General features: G+C 37.5%; 1 protein-coding gene across 3 annotated transcripts in view; it reads right to left on the bottom strand.

The window, feature by feature from the left end:
- The window catches only part of TMEM117 (transmembrane protein 117), a 609,728-nt gene that overhangs the window by 285,929 nt on the left and 298,459 nt on the right, over nucleotides 1–25,340 (bottom strand). For all 3 annotated transcript variants that reach the window (XM_070370659.1, XM_070370658.1, XM_070370660.1), the window contains one exon: nucleotides 13,552–13,651. In XM_070370659.1, coding sequence (XP_070226760.1) covers nucleotides 13,552–13,651 — 100 coding nt within the window. The remainder of the gene's footprint in view (nucleotides 1–13,551; nucleotides 13,652–25,340) is intronic.

Raw genomic sequence — 25,340 nt, 5'->3', positions numbered from 1 at the left:
ATCAGATGGTTATGACCCTAAAGAATATGTCAAAATACTCCCACATCAAACTTACTGGAATCACCTAAGAGAAATGGTCCCAAACTTGCCCGCACATCAGAGCTCAAGGAATCCCACACCCAGATTACAATCCAGACAATTGAAGTCCCCTCCCTGTTGGCTCAGGCATCAGTGGTCTTTGAAGCACTCCAGGAGATTCCAAAGAAAGACAAATTTGGGAACCATTGCCTTGTGAAATGCAGATTAAAAAAAAAAAAAAAACCTGACTGGGGCTACCAGTTAAACAATAAGCTTGGTTCACTGTACATATTTAGAAACTGCCTCAGAGCGCTATGGATATTGACACCTTAGTGAGATTTGCACAGTGCATTTTCATTAGGCACCCACGTGCACATGGTTTCCTTAGGATGAATCAAAGCTAGTCAGTCAGCCAACAAATCCAGCGTGTGTGCTAGGTCTCTTGGTACCCATGCTGGTAATGGTGAGCCTGACCTCAATAAGCGTTTCATTAACACTTGAGAAAGTGTCACTGGGAAAATGTGTTTGCCTACTTGAGCCTTCACTGTTTGGGTGAGATGAGCGCTAAGTGGTAAAAGGACTGGGGTTGTTCTCATCAGCTGTGGTTAGAGCATAGGTACTTCCTGAGTCCCCTACATGTCAGTAGTCCATCACCAAACAGGGAGACCAACCCTTAGAGAATGGATCAGTTTAGGAGGTATGATTGAGACGTTCCAAAATGGCACCTGCCCAAAGTTCACTTCTCTTACCCGTCTCTCTGTGCTCATGTCATGTGTCAGTCTGCAGCTTCAAGAAAGCAAGAAGCAGGTAGCAAGTGGGTAGCATTTGTGCTGAAGTTACAGCCTTCTTCTCATTCCTGGTATTTTTGCACTAAACTGAAATTTTTTGTCTCTTTGTGGAAATATGCTCTTTGGTTCAACACCACTTCTCTTCCACTCTGCTACTGCATACCCTTTTATCTCATAGCAGATATTTCACACTGTACTAGAGTGGCCTGGCCCTCAGAGCATTTGAAGTTGAAACTCCAGTATTTATTATTTATGCAAGTTTAACACAGAAAGCCACTGTCACTCATTGAAACTTCACCACAAACTGATGACTTAGGATACTGAAAGAAGGTAGGGAAGATCTGAATAGACTAAAAGATGGTGCAGGACAACAGTTCCTACACAGCATGAATACCCACCAACTCAGCAAGTCTTGCGAAGGGCTGGCTGGGGCAAGGCACTGAGGAGATTCCTTTAATAAGAGGAGGTTAACACTAAATGCAATGATTTTAGAACTCCATTTTACAATATTTAATACATTCTAATGTTTACTTCATCACTCATTTGTTATTACTCTGTAGGTGATTTTGTTGTTTAATTGCTAAGTAATTTCTGACCCTTTGCAACCCCATGGACTGTAACCTACAGGTTCCTCTGTCCATGGCGATTTTTCAGGCAAGAATACGGAAGTGGGTTGTCATTTTCTTTTCCAAGGGATCTTTTTAGATCAGGGATCGAATCCACATCTCCTGCATTGGCAGGTGGATTCCTTACCACTGAGCCACCAGGGAAGCCCCTGTAGTTGCTTACTATTAATATGTACTTAATAGGTGAGATTAATGAACAAGGGATGAAGTGTCTTAGGTTACTTTGCAGCATCAAAATTTGGTAAAATATTTTTAAATTACACTTAGAGACAACTTAGTTCATGAGTTTTATCATGTAAAAATATTTGTAAAAATAAAAAGATAGTGGGAATGTAGCAAAAATATGGTATCTGTGGAAATGTTTGGGCTAAAATTGTGCTAAAAATAAAATTGTACAATCCTCTGTTTAGTAGAATACATTCTTAGCTTCACAGGGCTTTTGACACTAGAGAACGTATTTTCTCAAAAATATTATGATCTATGCACATGTGTGCTAAGTTACTTTAGTTGCGTCCATGTCTTTGCGATGCTATGGACTGTGGCCCGCCAGACTCTGTCCATACGACAGAGAGTTTGGAGACTTTCAAGATTAAGAAAGTAAAATATGTGAATAGGTACCAAGAATAATAATTCTGCTTGTATTTTAAGTGTTCATATAATCAAAATAAGATTTGTAAAATATATATTTGTTTTATTATACATGAATATATGTTATTTTTGTATTTTAGAAAAAATTATTTTTAAATGGTCTTTGAAGAGACATTTTATATCTCTACCAAAAGAGTAAATCCAATTTGTTGGTAAAAGAAATATTTCTCTTTTTTAAAATTTTTATTAAAATTTTTTTTCAACAATTTTATAATTTTAATTATCCTTAGTCCCCTTTTAATACTCAAAAGCATTATACAATAAGGTTGTAAAGTATGGGCTCCCCAGGTGGCTCAGGGGGTAAATAATCCACCTGCAATGCAGAAGATACAGAGGATGTGGGTCCAATCCCTGGGTCAGGAAGATCCCCTGGAGGAGGGCATGGCAGCTCTCTCCAGTATTCTTGCCTGGAGAATTCCATAAACAGAGGAGCCTGGTGGCCTACAGTCCATGGGGTGGCAAAGAGTCAAACACGACTGAAGCAACTGAACATGCAGTCATAGTAAAGTACTAAGTCACTATATAAATATGCATTTAATGAATAAATGAGTTTAGATATCTAGCATATGCTTATTCAGAAAGTTGATACATTCTGCTAATCTTTATTGAAGCAAAATAAGATGCATTATGGTTTTTTGAATATGCACTTGGATTTGTCAATAATCTTCCATTGATTTTGTCACCTCTAGTTAAAATTGAAAATGTCAAATAGAAATTAGGATAATTATATGATAAGTCAAGCGAAAAAGTACTCAGATCTTGAAAATTATTAGCTTTCATTTTTCTTCAATAGCTACAAGTTCACAGTATCTTTTTCATGATGTATTTTAAAACCTTTATTAGAGGTGCTATTCTTTTCAATAAAAATGGAAGGCTACTCTCCAGGTTTCCTATTTCATCTCAATCACTTGACTCATTTAGGTAATACTTCTCAAATATATTCTCAGCAAAGTAGTCAAGAATAATTTGGAATTTTTAAGTTGGTATGGGTGGTATCCTGACTTTCTTTCTGTGATCCCTGGTATCTAGCATTAAAGGAACAACTGATGTGAACTTAATCTTCTGTTCTATTTAATATCTTCATAAATGTCAAAGGTCATTTATTTTATGTTATACTTAACAGAGAAGTCCCATTAGTATTGTATGTTCAGTTGAGTCCTTTCCTTGTGCAGTAGCATGTTCAGGAAGCTACATAAGGTATTTCATTGAGCACCTGGCAGTCTAGTGGATACTGGAGTCAAGCTTAGGTCTGGGATAAAGAGCAAAAGGAAATTCTTTATTTCCCAGATTTCAGATATATAAGAACAGAGAAGAATATATGGCAAACATGGTTTTACTTAATCATTCATTATCAAAATATTCCCTCTGCTCACTCAACTTCAGTCTCTTGAAATATAATGTATGAGCTTTTACAAAGAACAGCAATGAAACATAAGTACTAGTACTTCATTGCTATAAATTTCATTTTGATGTTTATAGAACATTTAACTACAAATGCAACATACACTGTGAATATAAAAAATTTTTACTGCTCAAAAAAATCCTTGAGGCAAACAACTGCTTAAAGGATAACAATTTCATGTAAACAAAACACTTGGGACTTAAAAAATCAGGAACTGAATTCTCTATCTTAAAAATATCACATAAAACTATTATTCTACTTTCTTCCGGTCTCAGAAATAAGAAGCTTTCAAACACCTATATTTGTTAAAAGGGAACAGGAAAAATGTCTGAGTTTTCTAAAGTTTAAAAGTATTAGCCTGGCTGAGATGTGAGGTACTATCACTTAGTACCTAAAAAGATACGCGCTCCCCTCTCCCAACTAACGAAAAAATTAAACAAATTTTATGGACACACTGGCAGAAAAAAGTATCGAACCCACAAAAGCTAAATTCCATGTCTTGTTAATGTTTATGATTAAATACCCTCAAGAAAAGTATTTCACTTGACAGGATAGTATAGTAGTTGAAAGCATTGAAACTAACTGAAATTTTACATACACATACGCAAAATAGTGCTTAACCCACAGAAAAGGCACTAAACTAAAAAAAAAAAAGTGTAAAAGAGAAATAATCCAACTACTTTCAAAACTACTACATAAAGAAGCACATAGCTTCTTTTTTGAGGGTTCTGAGCTAATATTAATAACCAGCATTCATTTCACTATATAATGGACTTTCAGAGGAAAAAAATATCAGTGTCTTCTAGCTTTTATTTAAACCTCAGGCAAATGATTGATAAATGGTGCTCTAAAAAGTGTGGAATATTGAGTTAGAAAAATCACAACAAATGTGCAGACAAAAAGGACACCTGCCTTTAGGAAGTACAAACCAAGTAATAGAAATATAGTATGATGAAAAGATGCTGAAATTAATTAGGGATGGAAAAGATGAATGTGAGCATCTCCTGCCTCTAGTGGGAGTGTCTCTCTATAAGAGATGTCCATAGTATCTTTCACATCTTAATGTAGCTCAATCCAATGCATTTCCTGGTACCTTTCATATGCTTAGAATAATATATTCCATAAATTTTTAATAAATAAATATAAAGTACATACAGAGTATAACATACTATGGAATTTCTGATAGATACTGAGCTTAGGAGAGTTACAGCAGAGACGGACTTAGTGCCTCTATTCTTAAATATCTATATTCCATACTACAATCTATTTTACTCAGAAATCCTTTTTTTTTTACATCATATTCTGTTAGTACTTTAAAAATCCAAGAACCCTAAAAAACAAAAGACTCTTGATCACCATTTGTGATGCTATCAGAAAATAGGAGGTTAGACTCTCCAGTCTTATTAATTTTTTAGTAAGAACTTATTATTTTGAAGGAACATGAAACACAATGCTAAAATATTTATAGATACATTAAAATATTTATACATGCAAAGTCAAAATGACCATATTTGCTTTACTCTAAATTTTCCAAATAAAATGGAAATGTAAAAAATATTTCCTCCCTTAGTTTTCTCATTTCAATCAAATAATCAAATGAACTGACAATGTTTTTTTGACAGTGATGGGTGCCATTCAGTATAATGTTCTTGGGTTTTTGTGTTATAGTCAATGGTGTGTCCCACCCACGTCCCCTTCACCTACTGGTATACTCTAATCCCCAGGAACACAAAACCTGCCCAGTGGTTCAAGTCAAGAATAGACTACCTGAGACTATGACCACATCTTTGCTCACCTCCTTCCCCATCTGTCCCTTGCTTCTCTCATCTCCTTACAGATTTCCCTGAAGAGCATTTCCTCAATGTGCTTCCAAATCCACTGGCATACCCTTTACTGTGATATCTCACTTAAGAGAGAATCTTCATAGAAAGATAGCATATTACTTATTTAAAGGATTGATCCAGTTTCCAATTTCACTGTATAAAATAATGAAAAGCAATGTAAGTTTACCAAGCATGGAGTAGACTACAGTCATGAAATAGCCTCAATGAACAGGCAGAGAGAGCAAAAGAGAAAAATCTCAGAATAATGCTGGGCTCTTAGGTCCAGCTCCAACAGTTGTTCAGTCGCTAAGCCATGTCTGACTTTCTGCAACCCCATGGACTGCAGCACACCAGGCTTCACTGCCCTTCACTATCTCCAGGAGTTTGCTCAAATTCATATCCATTGTCTCCGCTATAAGTCTCCATTGAGTCAGTTATGCCATTCAACCATTTCGTCCTCTGTCACACCCTTCTCCTGCCCTCAATCTTCCACAGCATCGGGGTCTTTTCCAGTGAGTCAGTTCTTCCCATGAGGTGGCCAAAGTACTGGAGTTTCAGCTTCAGCATCAGTCCTTCCAGTAAATATTCAGGGCTGATTTCCTTTAGGTTTGACTGGTTTGATCTCCTTGCTGTCCAAGGGACTCTCAAGAGTCTTCTCCAGCACTACAATTCAAAGCATCAATTCTTTGGTACTCAGCCTTCTTTATGGGTTCAACTCTCAAATTTGTACATGTCTACTGGAAAAACCATAGCTTTCTTTATACAGATCTTTGTCAAAAATTTGATGTCTCTACTTTTTAAATCACTGTCTAGGTTTGTCATAGCTTTTCTCCCAAGGAGCAAGTGTCTTTTAATTTCATGGCTGCAGTTACCATCCACAGTGATTTTGGTGTCCAAGAAAATAAAATTTGCCACTGTTTACATTTTCCCCCATCTATTTGCCATGAAGTGATGGGACTGGCTGCCATGATCTTAGTTCTTGGATGCTGAGTTTTAAGCCAGCTTTTTCACTCTTTAACCCTCATCAAGAGGCTCTTTGGTTCCTCTTCACTTTCTATCATTAGAGTGGTATCATTTGCATATCTGAGGTTGTTGATACTTCTCTCCACAATCTTGATTCCAGCTTGTGATTCATCCAACCCAGCATTTTGCATATAAGTTAAATAACCAAGGTGACAATACACAGTCTTGACATACTCCTTTCCCAATCTTGAACCAGTCCGTTTTTCCATGTCCAGTTCTGCTGCTTCTAAATCTGCATGCAGGTTTCTGATTTTTCCCTTCAGTTTTCATATATACTTGTTCAATGAGTTTGTTGACTATGGTCCTTCTATTCAATGTTTCACAGTTTACATTATTTTATTATGATGTTCAGCAAAGCTATTAATGCTACTTCATTTTAGATATTAAATCAATTCAATTATACTCTTTATTCTGTCATTTTGAAATATCAGTGTAAAGAAATAATTAGAAAACTGGCATTGATCATAATATGAATTAATAAACTCAATTTCAAAAAGAATAACAAGCTAGATGTGATGTTGGTTATATTCTAGGTTAGTGTTCACTGACAAACTTAGCATTTGCAGAACAGTCCTCAAAATAATGATGTGCATATAACAGAAAAATTTGAACTAAATAAACTATGACTAATTTGGTGAAATGAAAATAGTATAAATAATCACACCCTTTCCTTAGTAAGCATGCAATAAACATGGGACAATAGAAAAACTCACCAAGTTTCAGGTATGTATTCATAATTACAAAATTTATTTCATATTTTCTATGTTTAAGCTAGAAAGAAGGGATGGTATGGGGAGGAAGGTGGGAGGGGAGTTCAGGATGGGGAACACGTGTACACCTGTGGTGGATTCATGTCAATGTATGGCAAAACCAATACAATATTGTAAAGTAATTAGCCTCCAATTAAAATAAATAAATTTATATTAAAAAAATAAAAAGCTAGAAAGAATAGTTTACTCTTGAATGCTGCAAAGGTATTTCTCATCTCTATTCTGTTCTAGATTTGTAAATAAATACTAACCCAAAAGTATAAATTATTTTCAAGTATATACCATTCTTTAATTATTTCTGCCTCTGTCCACTGAAGTTTAACCAATTTTCTGTCTTATATAGTACAGTAAAAACTCTCTGCTTAAGTGGTTGAAGGGATTTATCTCAACCTAGTTTTCTTCCATTGCCCCCAGGAGCAGAACTATGCCCCTGAAAGCAATAATGACCACTCAAGAAACCTTCTGGTGGGATCTGAGAAGCTCAATCTTTATATTGCCAAAGATTGTGTATTGTATAAAAGGTTACACCACCATTCAGGAAAATGATACACTTGAACTTATTTACAAAACAGAGAGACTCAAAGACATGGGAAACAAACTTATAGTTACCAAAGGGGCAAAGGGTGAGGGATAAATGAAGAGTTTGGGATTAACGTACCCCTACTGGGGGCTTCCCAGCTGGCGCTAGTGGAAAAGAACCCATTTGCTAATGCAGGAAACCTAAGTGATGCTAGTTCAATCCCTGGGTTGGTAAGATTCACTGGAGGAGGAAATGGCAACCCACTCCAGGATTCTTGCCTGGAAAATTTCACAGATAGAGGATCCTCATAGGGCTGCAAGAGAGTCAGACACAACTGACTGACTAAGCACATACTCTATAGATAGCTAACAAGGACCTACTATATAGCACAATGAACTACAATCAATATCTTGTAATAACTTATAATGCAAAATAATCTTAAAAGAATATATATATATATATATATATATATATATGCATACTGAGTAAAGTGAGTCACAGAAAGACAAATTTGATGACATCGCTTATATGTGGAATCTAAAAAAAGATACAAATGAACTTATCTATAAAACAGAAATAGAGCTACAGATGTAGAAAACAAACCAAGGGGGTAAGGGGTTGGGGGGGTGGAAATTGGGAGATTGGGTTGACATATACAGACTACTATATATAAAATAGATAATGGCCTATATGGAAAAATATAGAATTTTAAAAATGAGTGATGTATGTGTAACATGTACTTTGCTGTACACCTATAGCTACCACAATCTTGTAAATCAACCATTCTCTAATAAAAATTTTAAAAACAATTGATTGCTTCCATTCAAGGGTCTTTCCTAGCTCATGTCCTCCTGATTATGGAAACAGGCTCAGCAGGAGGAAGTGCACAGCCTTATTGTCAGAAGGTGGGAAGGGAGCTGGTATATGAAAGTGCCCCAAATAGTACAGCTCCCATCCCTCCAACGTTGACAATACTTTAGAATGCCCATTTTATAACACAAAGTGACAAAACTGAACAAGAAAAGAAGATAAAGGAGTTACTGCTATGTGTTCTTACAATACATCTATTTATTCCCACAATAAATATTTCTTGAGCACTTTTTTAATCCCTGTATACACAGTATGTGGTTTTATGATGTAGGGTGCTTTATCATGACATTAGTGTTTACCATCAGAACTGTCTTCACTTTATTTTTATCCTTCTTCACCTCTCTACTAGTGGTAAAATCCTATCTGCCAATGTAGGATACGAAAGAGACTTGGGTTCGATCCCTGGGTCAGGAAGATTCCCCTGGAGAAAGAAATAGCAATCCACTCCAATATTCTTGCCTGGGAAATCCCATAGATAGAGGACTCTGGAGGGCTATATTCCACATGGTCACAAAGAGTCGGGCATGACTGAAGCGACTTAGCACACACGCAAGCACCTCCCCACAGCCATGAACTTCAAACCTAGAATGTGATGTCCCTGTCACTATCATGAGCCATGTACCACCTACTGCTGTCAAAGAAAGTCACCAGAGCAGGAGGAATCAGGAGCTGAGGAAAAGGATGATGATTTAGGCATAGATAGATAGGAAGTAATTTTTCTTCTGATGAGGGACAGAAGCAGGTGTCATCACCATGTCTTTAAAAATCCCCTGTCACTTTACACCTCAGCAGAGCTGTGACCTCTGTCTTTCAAAGGGGGAGGTGGTCAAGCTGTGGTCAAGTCCCACAGCACAAGTTCATGTGCTGTGGGACTGTCCAACCCTCCTCAACTCCCTGCTTAATGGCCCAGAGTGTGGGCAAATATGGGGATACATGGCCATGGTGTCACAGAAGACACCTGTATTTTTGCTTTCCTTTCTCTGCAACACAGTTGCAGAGAGTTCCTTCTCTGTAACTATTAACATAAGGGGCCGGCTCAATGCTGAATTAAACAACTGGTCATTTTATATATTTCTTTTATCCTAATTTTTAAAAAATCTATTTTAAAAAAATAGCAACTTTAACCCTGACACATCGCCCTCTGCCCAAGGCATACAACAGAGTCTGGAATAGCCAGGACTGCCAGGGAATTGAACCAAGCAGAGCCTGACACTTGGTAGTGTGAGGGCCAAAGATTTTTGCCAGATTGGTTCATATTGGCCTCACCTGTGGATTACATAAGTTCTGATGTGCCTTTTAAAACCAAGGGAAACTTCTGAATTATTTCCACCAGAGAAAAATTCTCTATTTTTAAAATATAATATTGAAAGGCATACTTTTATCGGAAATGTAAATAATCACTTGCTTTTCCACAAGTCACCTTCATCATTGATATTCACTTCATGATGAGAATTCTTTGGACAAATGAAGGTCAAAGCTTCCCTAGGCTCCTCTCAAGAGGAAAACTATTATTTTTTTAAATGTTATCAATGCACACATATGTAGACATATAAATATTTATATGGAAACGTACTGCCTAGTCAGTGAATAGAAATGGGAATAGAAATGATGTGCTCTGGGAATCCTCTCTGTGTGACTGAACTTTCAAATCAGGAGAAAACTTTTTTTTTCCATCTCTGTCCCTGTGACTAATGGGAAAAGGTCAGTTTTTCAGATAACATAAGCAGAAAGGGATTTTTATTCTTCCTCGGTTTGCAGAAAGGAAGAGATGAGAGACCTCAGAAGGTTTGCTGGCTTAAACCTGTAACACAGTTTTCTTGACTCTCAATCTATTCTTAATCTACAGTATAGGAAAAGGTAAAAAGTTATAAGGTTAGCTAGTAAAAAATAGAAGAAATTAAAGTACTAAATTTAAGAGAAACTCTGAAGATCATCTGGATGATGGAGAAAAAGACTACAGATTGAACTATGGAATTATTGGTATTCCCTTAAACCACAAGAGTAGGGCAGAAGACTGCATGGTAGAAATCCAATCAGGAAGGGTTAAAGGTCTTTGGTCAAAGTCATACCCTGCATTTGCCTCTCAGTGCGGCCCAGACCTTGCACCCGACATTATGGTTCAAAAGAAAAATAGCTTAATTATAAAAATAATATAACCAGTAAATACGGGGCAGAGCTATATATACAGCCTGTGTATGTGTGTGTGTGCTCAGTCGCTCAGTTGTGTCTGATTCTTTGTGGCCCCATGGACTGCAGACTGCCAGATTCCTGTCTGTGAAATTTTCCAGGCAAAAATACTGGAGCAGGTAGCCATTTCCTTCTCCAGGGGATCTTCCTGGCCCAGAGATCAAACCTACCTCTCCTGCATTGCTGGTAGATTCTTTACCACTGTACCACCTGGGAAACCCCTATATGGCCTAGGAAACACTATTTTGTAGGAAAGTCTGAGGAGAAGTTGGGTGGAATTGGGTCACAAATAAATAACGGTGTCATCATGGAAAAGAAAATGGTTTCTGTATCAAATGGCTGACTTGAGCCTGCAAACTTCAAAGCAGACCTTATGTTTCATTAGTCTGTTGCTTCTCCCCTGCCTTTGGTAAGGGTCAGCATCAGGCAGAGGTGAAAAGGAAATGAACCATGAGCAATAGGTAGAAAACTTCAAGTGCCTGGACCCCAGGTCTGAGATAAGGTGGGATTCTTATGCTCCTGGAGCTTCAGAGGAGGGATAGAAAGTCTCCAAGGCCTAAAGTTTGGATCGATGACCTTCCTTTGCATTACTTCAAGGGACTGGGACCAGTCAAGAGGATGGGGGTTCAAAAACATGAACAATAACAATAAAGCACTTATATCTCCCTTAAACATCAGCATTTTAAGTCTGGTCCCAGGACCACACATTTAATCTTCACAAAAAAACCAGGAGCACCAATAGGAACTATTAATCCTTTTTAAGACAAGTGCAACCTAAGGCTCAAAGGATTGTATATTATTTGTGGAAGGTCAAACCATAGGTGGCAAGATTAGAGAATCCAAATTTCTGAATTGATTCAGTTCTCTTTTGCATTTTATTAAGTAGCCATCATAAAATGAGTCAAAATCATAATTCGCAATAAATGCAAAACTTTCCAAAAGGCATCACTTCAGATTTTAAGGAAATTACAAGTTTAAAGTTGATCTTTCCTTTTAAACAGTTTGTCCCAGTGGAAACAGATGAGGCTGCCTGGTCTTAATGCCTAGCTTATTCTCATTCTTATTTCTAGTGATTACAAACAAACAACATTTTCAAATTTCAATTTTAAAGTTAATAAAATGGAAAGCATCTGGTAATGGGTTCTGATAACATTATAAAATTAAATAGAGGAGGGAGGAGTTTCAAAAACAGGCTAGGCAAACTCTTTTATGGTCACTTGATACTTTATGGTCACTTGCAAAATGATGACAGTAGTTGCTATTAAGAAATTGCTTCCTGTGCCCTGAAAACACCTGTTTCAGGTAAGAAACAAAGCTAGGAACAGAAATGGCAGTAACACTTGTGACAATTGCCCTGCAGTATCAGAAACACATCTATAGGGCATGTCCCTGCCAAGTTGTGTTTAATTTGGGCATGATCTTTCTTTTGGTAGGTCCTCTCATATTTAAGTGAATGAATTTGAATAAAGCTAATTAGGATTGCCTACACTTATGAAAGGTGTCAGTGAATGCTAAAGTGTTCCATTTTTATAAGCCCAGGTGGCTCAGTGGTAAAGAGTCCGCCTGTCAAGCAAGAGACACAGGTTCGACCCTTGGATCAGGAAGATCTCTGGAGAAGGAAATGGCAACCCATTCCAGTATTCTTGCCTGGAGAATTCCATGGACAAAGGAGCCTGGTGGGCTATAGTCCATGGAGTCGCAAAGAGTCAGACAAGACTTAGCGACTAAACAATAACAACAATGCTCTTTGCATCCTGAGACTCTCTTATAAGCTTATAGGACCCAGAGCCTTTAAGCTACATAGTGTCTTTAATTAACTCAGTGGTTAAATACAGAAATTACTCTCCTGGCAGATGAGCCCAGCATGAAACATGGTTTGTCTAATTGCTGCACACACAAAGACTGATAAGGCACAAAAGAGACTAAAACAGATAACTCTCAGAACTCCTCAGTTACCATTAAGTTAGTAGGTTCAATAAGGAAAAGAAATGCAGAAAACCATTTTTAAAGTCCTTAAGGATACTTCATAGGTCTTATCAGACAGCCCAAACAGTATTTCTTACCTTAAAAGTAAACATGTCAAAAACAAGCAAACAATCCTTATAAAATTATTTAAATATTCCCAGAAGAGTTTTCCATTAATTCGATGAATGTGTATGTCCCACATACATGCATACACACACACACACACACACACACACACATGTCTATACATATGCATATATACACACATAAATGTGCTTTATATATAAATATATCTCAGTAGACAGTCATCATTGGTATTATAATTGTATTGATGTTTTTTCCTGAGGTAAACAGATATTGCATATAATCTCTAGATTTGTATTTCTCATGAATTTGTTCCCCTTGCAAGAGAGGTAACTTCTGTCCTAAACCATGAAAAATAGTGTGTACTGAATAAAATCCAATTCACATTAGTTGAGAAAATAAAACTGTATCTTTAACCCTTGGGAGGACAGAGGAATGATGTAACAAAATAAACAGCACTGTTACATCAAAAAGGGGCTGGGCTGACAGGAAGACCAACAGTTAGAGCTCAGCATTTCCAGTGACTTACTGCTTGGAAAATTAGGGATAACTGGACTTGGATTATCTAACAAGCCTGTTACTGAAATGACTGTTTAAATTTGATGAAATAAATGAGACTTTCTCATGTTTGAGGGCTTTGCACAACTGCAATAATGCTAACCATGAAAACAAGATCCTTCTTTTTTCACTTTGGAATGTTATTTGAAATATAACATGAAATAAAATAATTCATGAGGCTATTGGTTTAAAAAGAAAAATAGTGTGTATAACATTATGAACATGTCTTCCATCTGACATTTGAAATGGGTGAAGTTAAAATTTCTTACCATCCAAGCTGTGACAAAGTCCCCCATCCAGGTCCCTACTGCAGCTAATTTCATGAAACTTTCATTTCGGATGCCCATATAGTCTGTAATGATATATGCTCTGTGGAAACAAACACACAAGACATTGTCCAGACTCAGAGAACCATACAGTCAAAGCTTTCTGGTTCAGCAACACTCAAAAGGGAATTTCCCCCCTTTTAACAAACTTTCTTGCTTTTGTCTCACCAGATGCGCTTATAAATCTGAAAGGCTAGGAGGAGCTCTGAGGGTGTCTGGGTCAGTTCCAATTAGATTTGAAAACTGACTGTGGCTACACCAATTACCATGTGCCTTTCATTTTTGCGCTGTAAGGACTGACAACAGCTTTTGGAAAATCAAACAGAAATACTCAGCAAAGGCATCATTCCATGCTCACTCAAGTATGAGGAGAACAGAAACAATTCCTGAATTAGTGTAACTAGAAAGGAAGAGAAGAGCTCACTTTCCTCCAGTTCTGTCTTCTCAAAGTCAGAACTATTGAAAAGATGCTGGGAGTAAGTTTTAAGTATAATGTCATATCTGAAAAATGTTCAGAAGAAAGTCAAGATTTGGGAAAAATTTCCACGTAGGGAAGCAATGTAAAATTTTACTCAAATACATGTGACTTAAATTATTATTTAATAGCAATGGCCAGATTCCACTTCATCACTTGGCATAGCTAGTTATTGTTTGCTTGCTATTAAACACAAGTTTATATTCCTCAGAGCTCAAAGAAAGGTTCAAAGGTACACCCGACTATTAAAAACAGGTAATAAGATCATGCTTATTGCTTATTAAGCATTTTCATTTTCTTGTTTGGTAGTGAAGAAAATCCTAACTATCATTTTTCCCATTTGTAATTTCACTAAGAAAACTGGGATTCAAAAAGATCACTTACCCTGCCCAATCAATACCATGTAACTAATGAATGGTACCTAGGAACCAAATTTCTCTGTACATATTTATTTTAATTCTAAGTATTTTTTTTACTCAGTTTTATTTTACTTTAAATTTTTTTCCTTTTCTTAAACATGATAATACCTATACAACTTAGAGTACCCATTAGATTAACTTTAAAACAATATGCAGTAAATAAATATTTGTTAGTTATCTATTGAAACTATGAAGCAGCACATTTTTGAAGTCATTGAGAGTTAAACTGCTTCCAATTCAGTTGTTTTTTCTAGAGTTATTTCAGATAGTTTTTTTATCTGATATTTAAATGTACAGATATTTAAATGGTTTTTAACAACAAAAACAAACTTAAGAATTCTTAACAACTTTTTCCATGTGCTTCATCTACTTACTTTGGAGGGGCTATGTACATATCTTAAGGTCTCATCTCAAAATTCTGGGTCTTATTCCATGCGTTTCCATAATAGCCACACACACAAAAAAAACTTAAGCTACCAAAAACTGCATACTAGCAATGTGCTAGAGATTGTTATTAGCATTTTAAAAACACAGTCCCCATCAACTTTCATATCAGAACAACGAAATGTATTGTTATTCCCATTTCACAGATATGGAACTAAGGCTTTAGAGAGTTTTTGCAACTTTCTCAAGTTTAAGCATCCAATGAATGGACAAGATTTGAATATAAATTTGATTGACTCCCAAATCCATGCACTTAACTACTGTGCTATACCTTCTTCCTACAACTGTTAGTAGAGATATAAAAAGCACAAAGAATATCTCTGTCCCCCAGTATTTTAATAAGACAGTGACAATCAAGAATTACTTCCTGTGGGGATAATTCATAATAAGATGCCAAGAGAAGCATCCAGAAGCTACAACTCCCTAGAGCTACCATCAGGTCTTGGATTCCCACTTATACTGAGTTCACCCATCTAAGCAGCTCTGGGTCATTGGACTCAGGGTACTATAGAATAGTAGCTCTGTTAATTGTCCAGCTTTTTCAATGACACTTACATTGAAGATTTTGTTCAATGTTATATCTCTACCTGTTCAGTCTGCCAGTTAATTCCAGAATACATTGGGCTAGGATAGAAATTCCTGGCTACATTCTTTGTGGTTGTATAGATGTATGTAAAAGAAGGCATGATTATTCTATTTCAGTATCTGAAAACAAGGATGAGATAGTAAGCATGCAACAGACTAATGATCCAGCCAAAAACCCTAAAAAAAAGAAACAAAATATAAAAATAACTCCCCAAATCTACTTAAAGTCATCTAAGAGCTGATGAAGCAGTGAAGAGAAGAAAAATCAAGATACCAGATTGGCGAGCATTACAGGAAAGTTAACTGTATTTTCTCTGGGGACATTAGCTGATTCCACGTGCAAGGCAAGAAGACGAGAACCTGGATTTTGCCTGGGCAGAGAACAGTCTCAGTAGGTTAAAGAGGTAATGTTTGAAATTTAAGGAGCCAAGATTCTTGTGAGAAAGGAGATGCTCAGAAAAGAGTAAGATACACAGCCAGTTTTCCTTTCAAGACTTTTGCCAAATTATGAACTTTTGCACAAGGAAAGCTGAGAGACTAAGCAGAAAGTCTATAGTCTATGGCCATACCATCCTGAACGCACTCCATCTTGTCTGATCTCAGAAGCTAAGCAGGGTTGGGCCTGGTTACGACTTGGATGGGAGAACGTCTCTGTAAAGTATAGCAGAGGTCTGGCTATTTCATGCTGAGGAAACTATTATAATTCAGAAAATTCTGAGAGAATGGCCCAGGATATACAAGGGTATGGAAGACTAAAGAAAACCTGTGATGAAACTGTCCTTGTTGAAACTGTAAATCAACCCTTATCCAGTCCATTTCATGACTGAATTAAGGTGATCAGCTTCTATTCTTTGCACTTAACAGAGGAAAAAGTGAACCTTTTCAGGAAGAATAAAATATCATCTATTTTTATTTATAAAATCCATTATTCAATCAAAAGTTACTAGGATGTCAAGAAACAAGACCCTATCAAGATCCTGAAAACCAAGAGAGTAAACAATAGCTAAAACTATTCCATAAGTTCCAGGAGGACTGCAAGTCATTTTTATCGTTCCATTCTTTCCACTGTTGATACCCCAGAGCCTAGAGCACTGCCTACAAGGGGTAAGTAATCAGTAAACATCTGCTTAATTTATGAATTAACAAAGGGACCCAAGTTATTCATATTTATTGATATATTACACAGGTAAACCAATATATACTAAATCCTAGAAATAGCAATAAAATAAGATTGACATGAAGAATTTTTACATGTTTTCAAATTGTTTTCTGTGTTTACTTCACTTCTCCAACTACATTTGTATCTCCTTGATGGCAGAATAACTATCCTATATTCATGTAGAAAGATACATCAGCACAAAACAAGAGAATGTCCCTCCTCTGCGGCTGTGGGCACATGGTGAGTACTGGATGCCATGATAAAGCAGAGGACATAGCACAGAGAATTTAATTAAGAATAAATTAATTAATATATTTAAAAGTGAAGAGTGATATTTAAAATTTATTAGTTATTCTAGACATTTCTCCAAAGAAGACATACAGATGACAAACAGGCACAATAAAAGATGCTCATCATCGCTAATCATAATATTAGAGAAAAAAAACTCAAAACTACCTAGAGATATCATCTCACACCGGCCATCATCAAAAAGTCTACAAACAATAAATGATAAACAGACTATAGGAAAAAAATCCTCCTACACTTCGGTGGGAGTGTAAATTGGTACAGCCACTATGGAGAACGATACGGAGTTTCCTTAAAAGGCTAAAAATATAGTTACCATATAATGCAGCAATCCCACTCCTAGGCATATATCTGGAGAAAAACATGGTTTGAAAGGATATATGCACCCTAATATTCATTGTAGTGCTGTTGAGAACAGCCAAGATATGGAAGCAACCTAAATGTCCATTGACAAATGAATGGATAAAAGCGATGTGGTACATATTATACAGTAGAATACTACTCAGTCATTAAAAGGAATGAAATAATGTCACTTGCAGCAACATGGATGGACCTGGAGGTTGTTGCATTAAGTAAAGTCAGACAAAGAAAAATATCATAGGATATGGCTTATATACAGAATCTAAAAGAAAAACTGATACAAATGAACTTATTTACAAAACAGAAGTAGAGTCACACATGTAAAAACAAATTTATGGTTACCAAGGATAAAAGGCAGAGAGGGAGGGATAAATCAGGAATTTAGAATTACATACACACACTCAGTTCAGTTCAGTTCAGTTGCTCAGTCGTGTCCGACTCTTTGCGACCCTATGAATCGCAGCATGCCAGGCCTCCCTGTCCATCACCAACTCCCGGACTTCACTCAGACTCACGTCCATCGAGTCAGTGATGCCATCCAGCCATCTCATCCTCTGTCGTCCCCTTCTCCTCCTGCCCCCAATCCTCCCGGCATCAGAGTCTTTTCCAATGAGTCAACACTTCGCATGAGGTGGCCAAAGTACTGGAGTTTCAGCTTTAGCATCATTCCTTCCAAAGAAATCCCAGGGCTGATCTCCTTCAGAATGGACTGGTTGGATCTCCTTGCAGTCCAAGGGACTCTCAAGAGTCTTCTCCAACACCACAGTTCAAAAGCATCAATTCTTTGGCGCTCAGCCTTCTTCACAGTCCAACTCTCACATCCATACATGACCACAGGAAAAACCACAGCCTTGACTAGATGGACCTTTGTTGGCAAAGTAATGTCTCTGCTTTTCTAAACCAGATAAACAACAAGGACCTACTGTACAGCACAGGAAATTCTGCTCAAAAATCTGTAATAACCTAAATGGAAAAATCATTTGAAAAGGAAATGATGTATGTATAACTGAATCACTTTGTTGTACTCCTGAAACTAAGTACTATAAATCAGCTAATGCCTGATACAAAATCTTAAAAATCTCCAGGTTCCTCTGTCCATGGGACTTCCTAGGCAAGAATACTGGAGTGAATTGCCACTTCGTTCTCCAGGGGATCCTCCTGGCCAGGGACGGAACCTGCATCTCCTGTGTCTCCTGCATCACAGGCAGCTTCTTTACCACTGAGCCATGAGAGAAACTTTAAAAAAAAAAAAAAAAAAGAACATATTGTATCAAAAAATTTAGCAGTTCTAAATTTTGCTGCTCTGGACAAATGTAAAGAAGAATTACAAATAGGCCAACCTGCCATAAAAACTTTCAACCACAAGTTCACTGATTTGCATACCCATTAACATTTAACAGTATTTCCTACTCAGGTTGTAAAGGACCCAGTGTGTATATATCTATATTAGCAATTCTGGCCAGTTTGAATATCACACTGGACTCTGAAAAAGTGAAGTTATGGAGCTTATACACTCAAGAGTTTATGGATTCTGATTCAAAATTAAATTTTATTTGCTAGGAGCCACTGTTACAGTTTCAGTTTTGTTCAGTTTTAGCTAATTATTTCAACTATGCATACATCTTTGTTTTGCTTTGTGCTTTAACTGGTTATCTGTGCATAGATCTAAAAAAGCCTGCACTCCTATCAGCCTTGCAGATAAACATTTATCATTGATATTTTCTCTAAAAATTCTAAAATAATTTCTTTTCAGGCTACAACTTCATCCCCTTCTCCTTGAGATTTCAAGTTTAACTGTCAAATCCATAACATAAATGTGGAAATGTCAACAAAATCTTGGAAAGGCTCATAATCATTGTAACCTCAAAACATGAGCTACTAAGCTTATTGCACCTAATGAAACATATGTGCTAAATGGCCATAAACTAAACAGACTCTAACATGGACTATAAAACATGGACAATAAAATAATAATATAAAGAATTGTCCCTACAGGTGAGAGTCTTGAGCACAAGCAACAAAGGCTGCAGCTTACTTCAGTCTATTACTTATATGTAAGTGGATTCAGTCAATGCCAGGTGATTTAGGAGCTGAATCTCTGAAAGTTTAACAAGAGGCAGTAAACATAGATCACCAACCCAAAATGGATTCATGCTTCACTGAAGATCCATCTGCGGCCAGCTGGATTCATAATGTCACAGCTGTCTCTCTCAGCCACGTTTGGGCAACATAAACAAGATTGGGGGCATCACAAACAAGTAAATCATGGATAAGGAGTTGACTTAACATGAGTACAGACCTGTATTAAACAAAATGAACCTGAGGCAAAAACTCTAAGTGCTCTTAAGGCTTGAGGTGAAAATCTGTCTACATAAAATGCCAGAAATTAAACATATTATGATATTAGCCTTTCTTAATTTTTTTGTAATGAAATGATTAAAAGTCTTCAATTCAGTCACTTGTTCAACTATTATCCAAATAACCACATTTTAGTATTTCTTTTAAAAATTTCTACTTCTTGACTATTAAAAAACTTAGAAGGAAATCAATACATGTGTAAGGACTTTCCAAGAAAGACCTAGGGTATGAAGTTACAGAGCAGAATCCACTGGAAGGTGACAACTATTGCAGACAATTGTTAGGGACTGTGTGTGTGCTTAGTCGCTCAGTCGTGTGTCCGATTCTTTGCGACCCCGTGGACTGCAGCCCACCAGGCTCCTCCTTCCATGGGATTCTGCAGGCAAGAATACTGAAGTGGGTTGCCATGCCCTCCTTCAGATCTTCCCAACCCAGGGATCGAACCCAGGTCTCCTGTATTGCAGGTGGATTCTTTACCAACTGAGCCACCAGAGAAGAGCCTAGAGTGACTAAAACTGCATCTGAACCTAAAAATGTTTACAAGTAAAGTTCCAACTCAAATTCCCCAAATTTAGCTATTAATTTTCTCTAATTTCTCTACAGAAGACATATAAGACTGCAGATGGCATATTTATTGGACAAACCCACCCTGAGTGCTAACACATGCACATTACCTCAACTCTTCCGTTCATTCCTTGTCTTGCTTAAGCCTACTCAGTGAAATTCATTTGTAGTAGATACAGAAACCTTAGTATAACATCAATTCCTCCCTCTCTTTTATCCTCAACATTTGGTTAATCAAATGTAACCTTTCATAAGGTTATTTCTGATAGGTCCTCAAACTACATTGTTTTTCTGTCATTATTTCTACCAATATCTTATCTCTGTTCATAACCATCTCCAATCTTAATTACACAATAGCCTCCTGTTTCCCTGTGATTATCCTCAACTTATTATAGATTCTTTACTGCCACTATGGTAAATTCTGGGAAATTAAAATGGTGTACCAGAAGAGCAGGAGTCCTAGAACCAGAAAGTATTGGGTTGACAAACCACCTTCCCACTCTATGACCTGGGATAAATGACTAGCTTGATAATAATCCATTCCCTTATCTGTAGCATGGGATTAAGAATATCTTTCCCTCACAAGGATTTCTTGAGGATTACATGAAACAAGGAATATAAAGTTTCCCCCTAGGGCACAGGCCCCACTCTGATTCCTTTTTCTTTTTTTTTTTTTCTCCTACCCAGTTATGTGAGGATTTTCTTGTCTTCTTGGGCATCCGAAGTTTTCTGTTGGTGCTTACTAGCTGTTCTGTGTGATTCATGCCACTTGTAGATATATTTTCATTGTTTCTATGAACGCAGGCAAATTCTACTTCCTACTTCTCTGCCATCTTGTATGACCTCCCCATTTTTTTGCTTTTCTGGAACACTAAATTATTTTGGAAATGGGAGCTAGTAGGTCAGAGATCTATCCCTTATTTGCATATCTATTATGAAACAGTTATGATGTGCTGTGTGTGCGCTCAGTCATTCAGTCATGTCCAACTCTTTGTGACCCCATGGTCTGTAGCCTGCCTGGCTTCTCAGTCCATGGAATTCTCCAGGCAAGAATACTGGAATGGGTAGCCATTTCTTTCTCAGGGGATCTTGCTGACCCAGGGATTGAACCCAGGTCTCCTTCATTGCATTCAGATTCTTTGACATCTGAGACTCCAGAAAAGCCCTTCTTGTAGCACATGAATTTATATTACATAAGCATAGTTCATATTCACTAAGTAAACTGACATAGTTCATTACTCACTAAGTAAATCCCTATAGTCTCCCTATTTGCTAGATCATGGACCCAATATTTGTAAACTCAGAAGTTTCCAAGAGGAAAGAAATAGCATCCCAAAGTTAGGTATCACTTCCTGGATTATCATCCAGCACCTCTTGTCTAATAATTTCTTCAACCCATTATCACATTTCCCCGGTCCACAGGGCAGGCTTGGAACATAGGTATCCTGTAATAAGAGTAAAGCATGGCAATTCACTCCAGTATCCTTGCCTGGCGAATTCCATGGAAGAGAAGCCTGACAGGCTGTAGTGCACAGGGCCACACAAGAGTCAGACATGACTGAAACGACCTAGCAGGCACCCACATACTGGCATAACCAAATTTGCTGATATCCTATTTTTTCCCTTTCCTGGTAATTTAGAATCAGGACTCAAAGAGAGAAAGAGGAAATCTCTTTCCAGGAGGTTGAATGAAGAAAAGCCCAGTAATTACTGATGACAACAGTCTATCCTCTGAGAGTTGTTCTTGTTGTTCAGTTGCTCCTTGTGACCCATGGACTGCAGAATGCCAGGCTCCTCTGTCCTCCCAGAGTTTGCTCAAATTCATGTCGATTAAGTTGGTGATGCTATCCAATCAATTCATTCTCTGCTGCTCCCTTCTACTTTTGCTTTCAATCTTTCCCAACATCAGGGTCTCTTCTAGTGAGATTCACCTTTAGCATCAGTTTTGCCAATGAATATTCAGGATTGATTTTCTTTAGGATTGACTGATTTGATCTCCTTGAAGTCTAAGAGACTCTCAAGAGTCTTTTCTAGCACCACAATTCAAAAGCATCAATTCTTTGGCACCTAGCCTCCAACTCTCACAGCCATATGTGACTATTAGAAAAACCATAGCACTGACGATTTTCTCTACTTCTTTGCATTGTTCATTTAAGAAGGCCATCTTATCTCTCTCTGCTATTCTATGGAACTCTACATTCAGTTAGGATATCTTTCTTTTTCTCCCTTACCTTTTGATTCTCTTCTTTCCTCAGCTATTTGTAAAGCCTCCTCAGGCAACTAATTTGCCTCCTTGGATTTCTTATTCTTGGGGATGGTTTTGGTCAGCACCTCCTGTACAATGTTATGAACCTCCAACCATAGTTCTTTAGGAATTCTGTCTACAAGATCTAATACTTGAATCTATTAATCACCTCCACTGTATAATCTGCCTGCAATGCAGGAGACCTGGACTCAAATCTCTGAGTCGGGAAGATCCCCTGAAGAAGGAAATGGCAACCCACTCCAGTATTCTTCCCTGGAGAATTCCACAGACAGAGGAGCCTGGTGGGCTACAGTCCATGGGGTCGCAAAGAGTAGGACACAATTGAGCAACTAACAACCTCAACTGTATAATCATAAGGGATTTGATTTAGGTCATACCTGAATGGCATAGTGGTTTTCCCTACTTTCAACTGAAGCCTGAGTTTTGCAATAAAGAGCTCATGATATGAGCCATAGTCAGCTTCCAGTCTTGTTTTTGCTGACTGTATAGAGCTTCTCCATCTTCAGCTGCAAATAATATAATCAATCTGATTTTGGTATTGACTATGTGGTAATGTCTATGTGTAGAGTCATCTCTTGTGTTATTGGAAGAGAATGGTTTCTATGACCAGCCTATTCTTTTGACAAAACTCTGTTAGCCTTTACCCTGCTTCATTTTGTAATTCAAGGCCAAACTTGAATCTATTCATCACCTCCACTGTTATTCTGCATATCTTGATTTCCTACTTTTGCATTCCAATCCACTATGATGAAAATGACATCTTTTTTTCTGGTGTTAGTTCTAGAAGGTCTTGTAGGTCTTCATAGAACCAGTCAACTTCAGATACTTTGGCTTCAGTAGTTGGAGCATAGACTTGTATTACTAGGATATTGAATGGTTTGCCTTGGAAATGAACCAAGATCATTCTGTTGTTTTTGAAACTGTACCCAAATACTGCATTTTGGACTCTTCTGTTAACTATGAGTGCTCAGTTCAGTTCAGTTCAGTCACTCAGTCATGTCCAACTCTTTGAGACCCCATGGACTGCAGTCCGTCAGGCTTCCCTGTCTATCACCAATTCCTGGAGCTTGCTCAAACTCATGTCTATCAAGTCAGTGATGCCATCCAACCGTCTCATTCTCTGTCATTCTCTTCTCCTCCTGCCTTCAATCTTTCCCAGCATCGGGGTCTTTTCCAATAAGTCAGTTCTTTGCATCAGGTGGCCAAAGTATTGAAGTTTCAGCTTCAGCATCAGTCCTTCTAATGAATACTCAGGACTGATTTCCTTTATGATTGACTGGTTTGATCTCCTTGAAGTCCAAGGGGCTCTCAAGAGTCTTCTCCAAATCCACAGTTCAAAAGCATTAATTCTTCAGTGCTCAGCTTTCTACTCTTTCTGCTTTGTAGAAGAGGGCCACTCCATCTCTTTTAAGGGATTCTTGTCCACGGTAGTAGATATAATGGTCATCTGAATTAAATTCACCCATTCCTATCCATTTTATTTCACTGATTCCTAAAATGCTGATGTTCAGTCTTTCCATCTCGTGCTTGACCATGTCCAATTTACCTTGATTCATGTACCTAAGATTCCAGGCTCCTATGCAATATTGTTCTTTATATCATCGGACTTTACTTTCACCACCAGACACTTGCACATCATTTCTGCTTGACCCAGCAGCTTCATTCTTTCAGCAACTGTTAGTAATTGCCCTCCACTATTCCCCAGTAGCATATTAGACACCTTCTGACCTGGTCGGCTCATAAACTGCTATCATATTTTTTCCATACTGTTCATGGGGTTTCCCAAGCTAGAATACTGGAGTGGCTTGCCATTTCCTACTCCAGGGGATCTTCTTGACCCAGGGATCAAACTCACGATTTCTGCCTCTCCTGCACTGACAGGTGAATTTTTCACTGCTGCACCACCTGGAAGCCCTTAACTATTCTCCAAGTAAAAAATTTAGAGCTTAAAAATGCAGTTTTGAATACTTTGTTCAGTTTTAACAATCCTTTTTTTTTTTTTTTTCCTTTTAGAAAGGAATGCCACTAAATGTGCTGCAGGAAAAAGGATCGTCAGTTTGGCTGATAGACTTAGGTTAGTTTTCAGACTCCTCCTAAAAAGAACAAGGATAAATATATTGTGCCCACTCTTCATGATGCTGCTTCAGACAATGAGGGGAGCTTTGTTTAAATGTCAATGTACTATTTACATATATGCATTTTCTAAATGTGCTAAAGTTTAAAATAAGATTCTTCTCCACAGTTAAAAATAATGTATATACATATTTTAGTTAAAACCAATATGTTGAATGTGTCTCCACTGAGATGCAGGATACACAATGAGAGAGTGTCAACTGAGTGACAGGGAGTATCTGTGCATTTAACAGATAAAAAGTAGATAAGAGGTTACATCTCTTAGACTGCTAATGTAAAGGGAACTTGATTTTTAAATAAAACATGTTGACAAAAGACTAAACAAAGACAGATAAAGTGTAGCTTAGAGTAGAGGCTGCATCTCTGACAGATCAAAGATTTTCACAAGTCTCCTACAAAGTGTCAGGAGAAGGTAACAAAAAGATAGGCTTAAGTAGACATCAGAGTAAAGAATACAGAGCTGAGAAAGCTTCACAGAAGCTTGTGAGAGGAGTCTAGAATTGAGTTTGCCAATAGTATGGGTGATTGAGGGTAGCAAATATAGGACTCTTCAATATTTTCCAGATGTCAAACCCTACTGATGTGTCAGCTAGTACACACTTCTGCCCTCAAACGTCTCTGGGCCTGGGCCCTCCGTCTAAGAGTCAGGCTCACTCATGGGGC

Source organism: Bos mutus, chromosome 5, assembly GCF_027580195.1.
Source record: "Bos mutus isolate GX-2022 chromosome 5, NWIPB_WYAK_1.1, whole genome shotgun sequence".
NCBI lineage: Eukaryota > Metazoa > Chordata > Mammalia > Artiodactyla > Bovidae > Bos > Bos mutus.
This window is presented reverse-complemented; position numbering and strand designations above follow the sequence as displayed.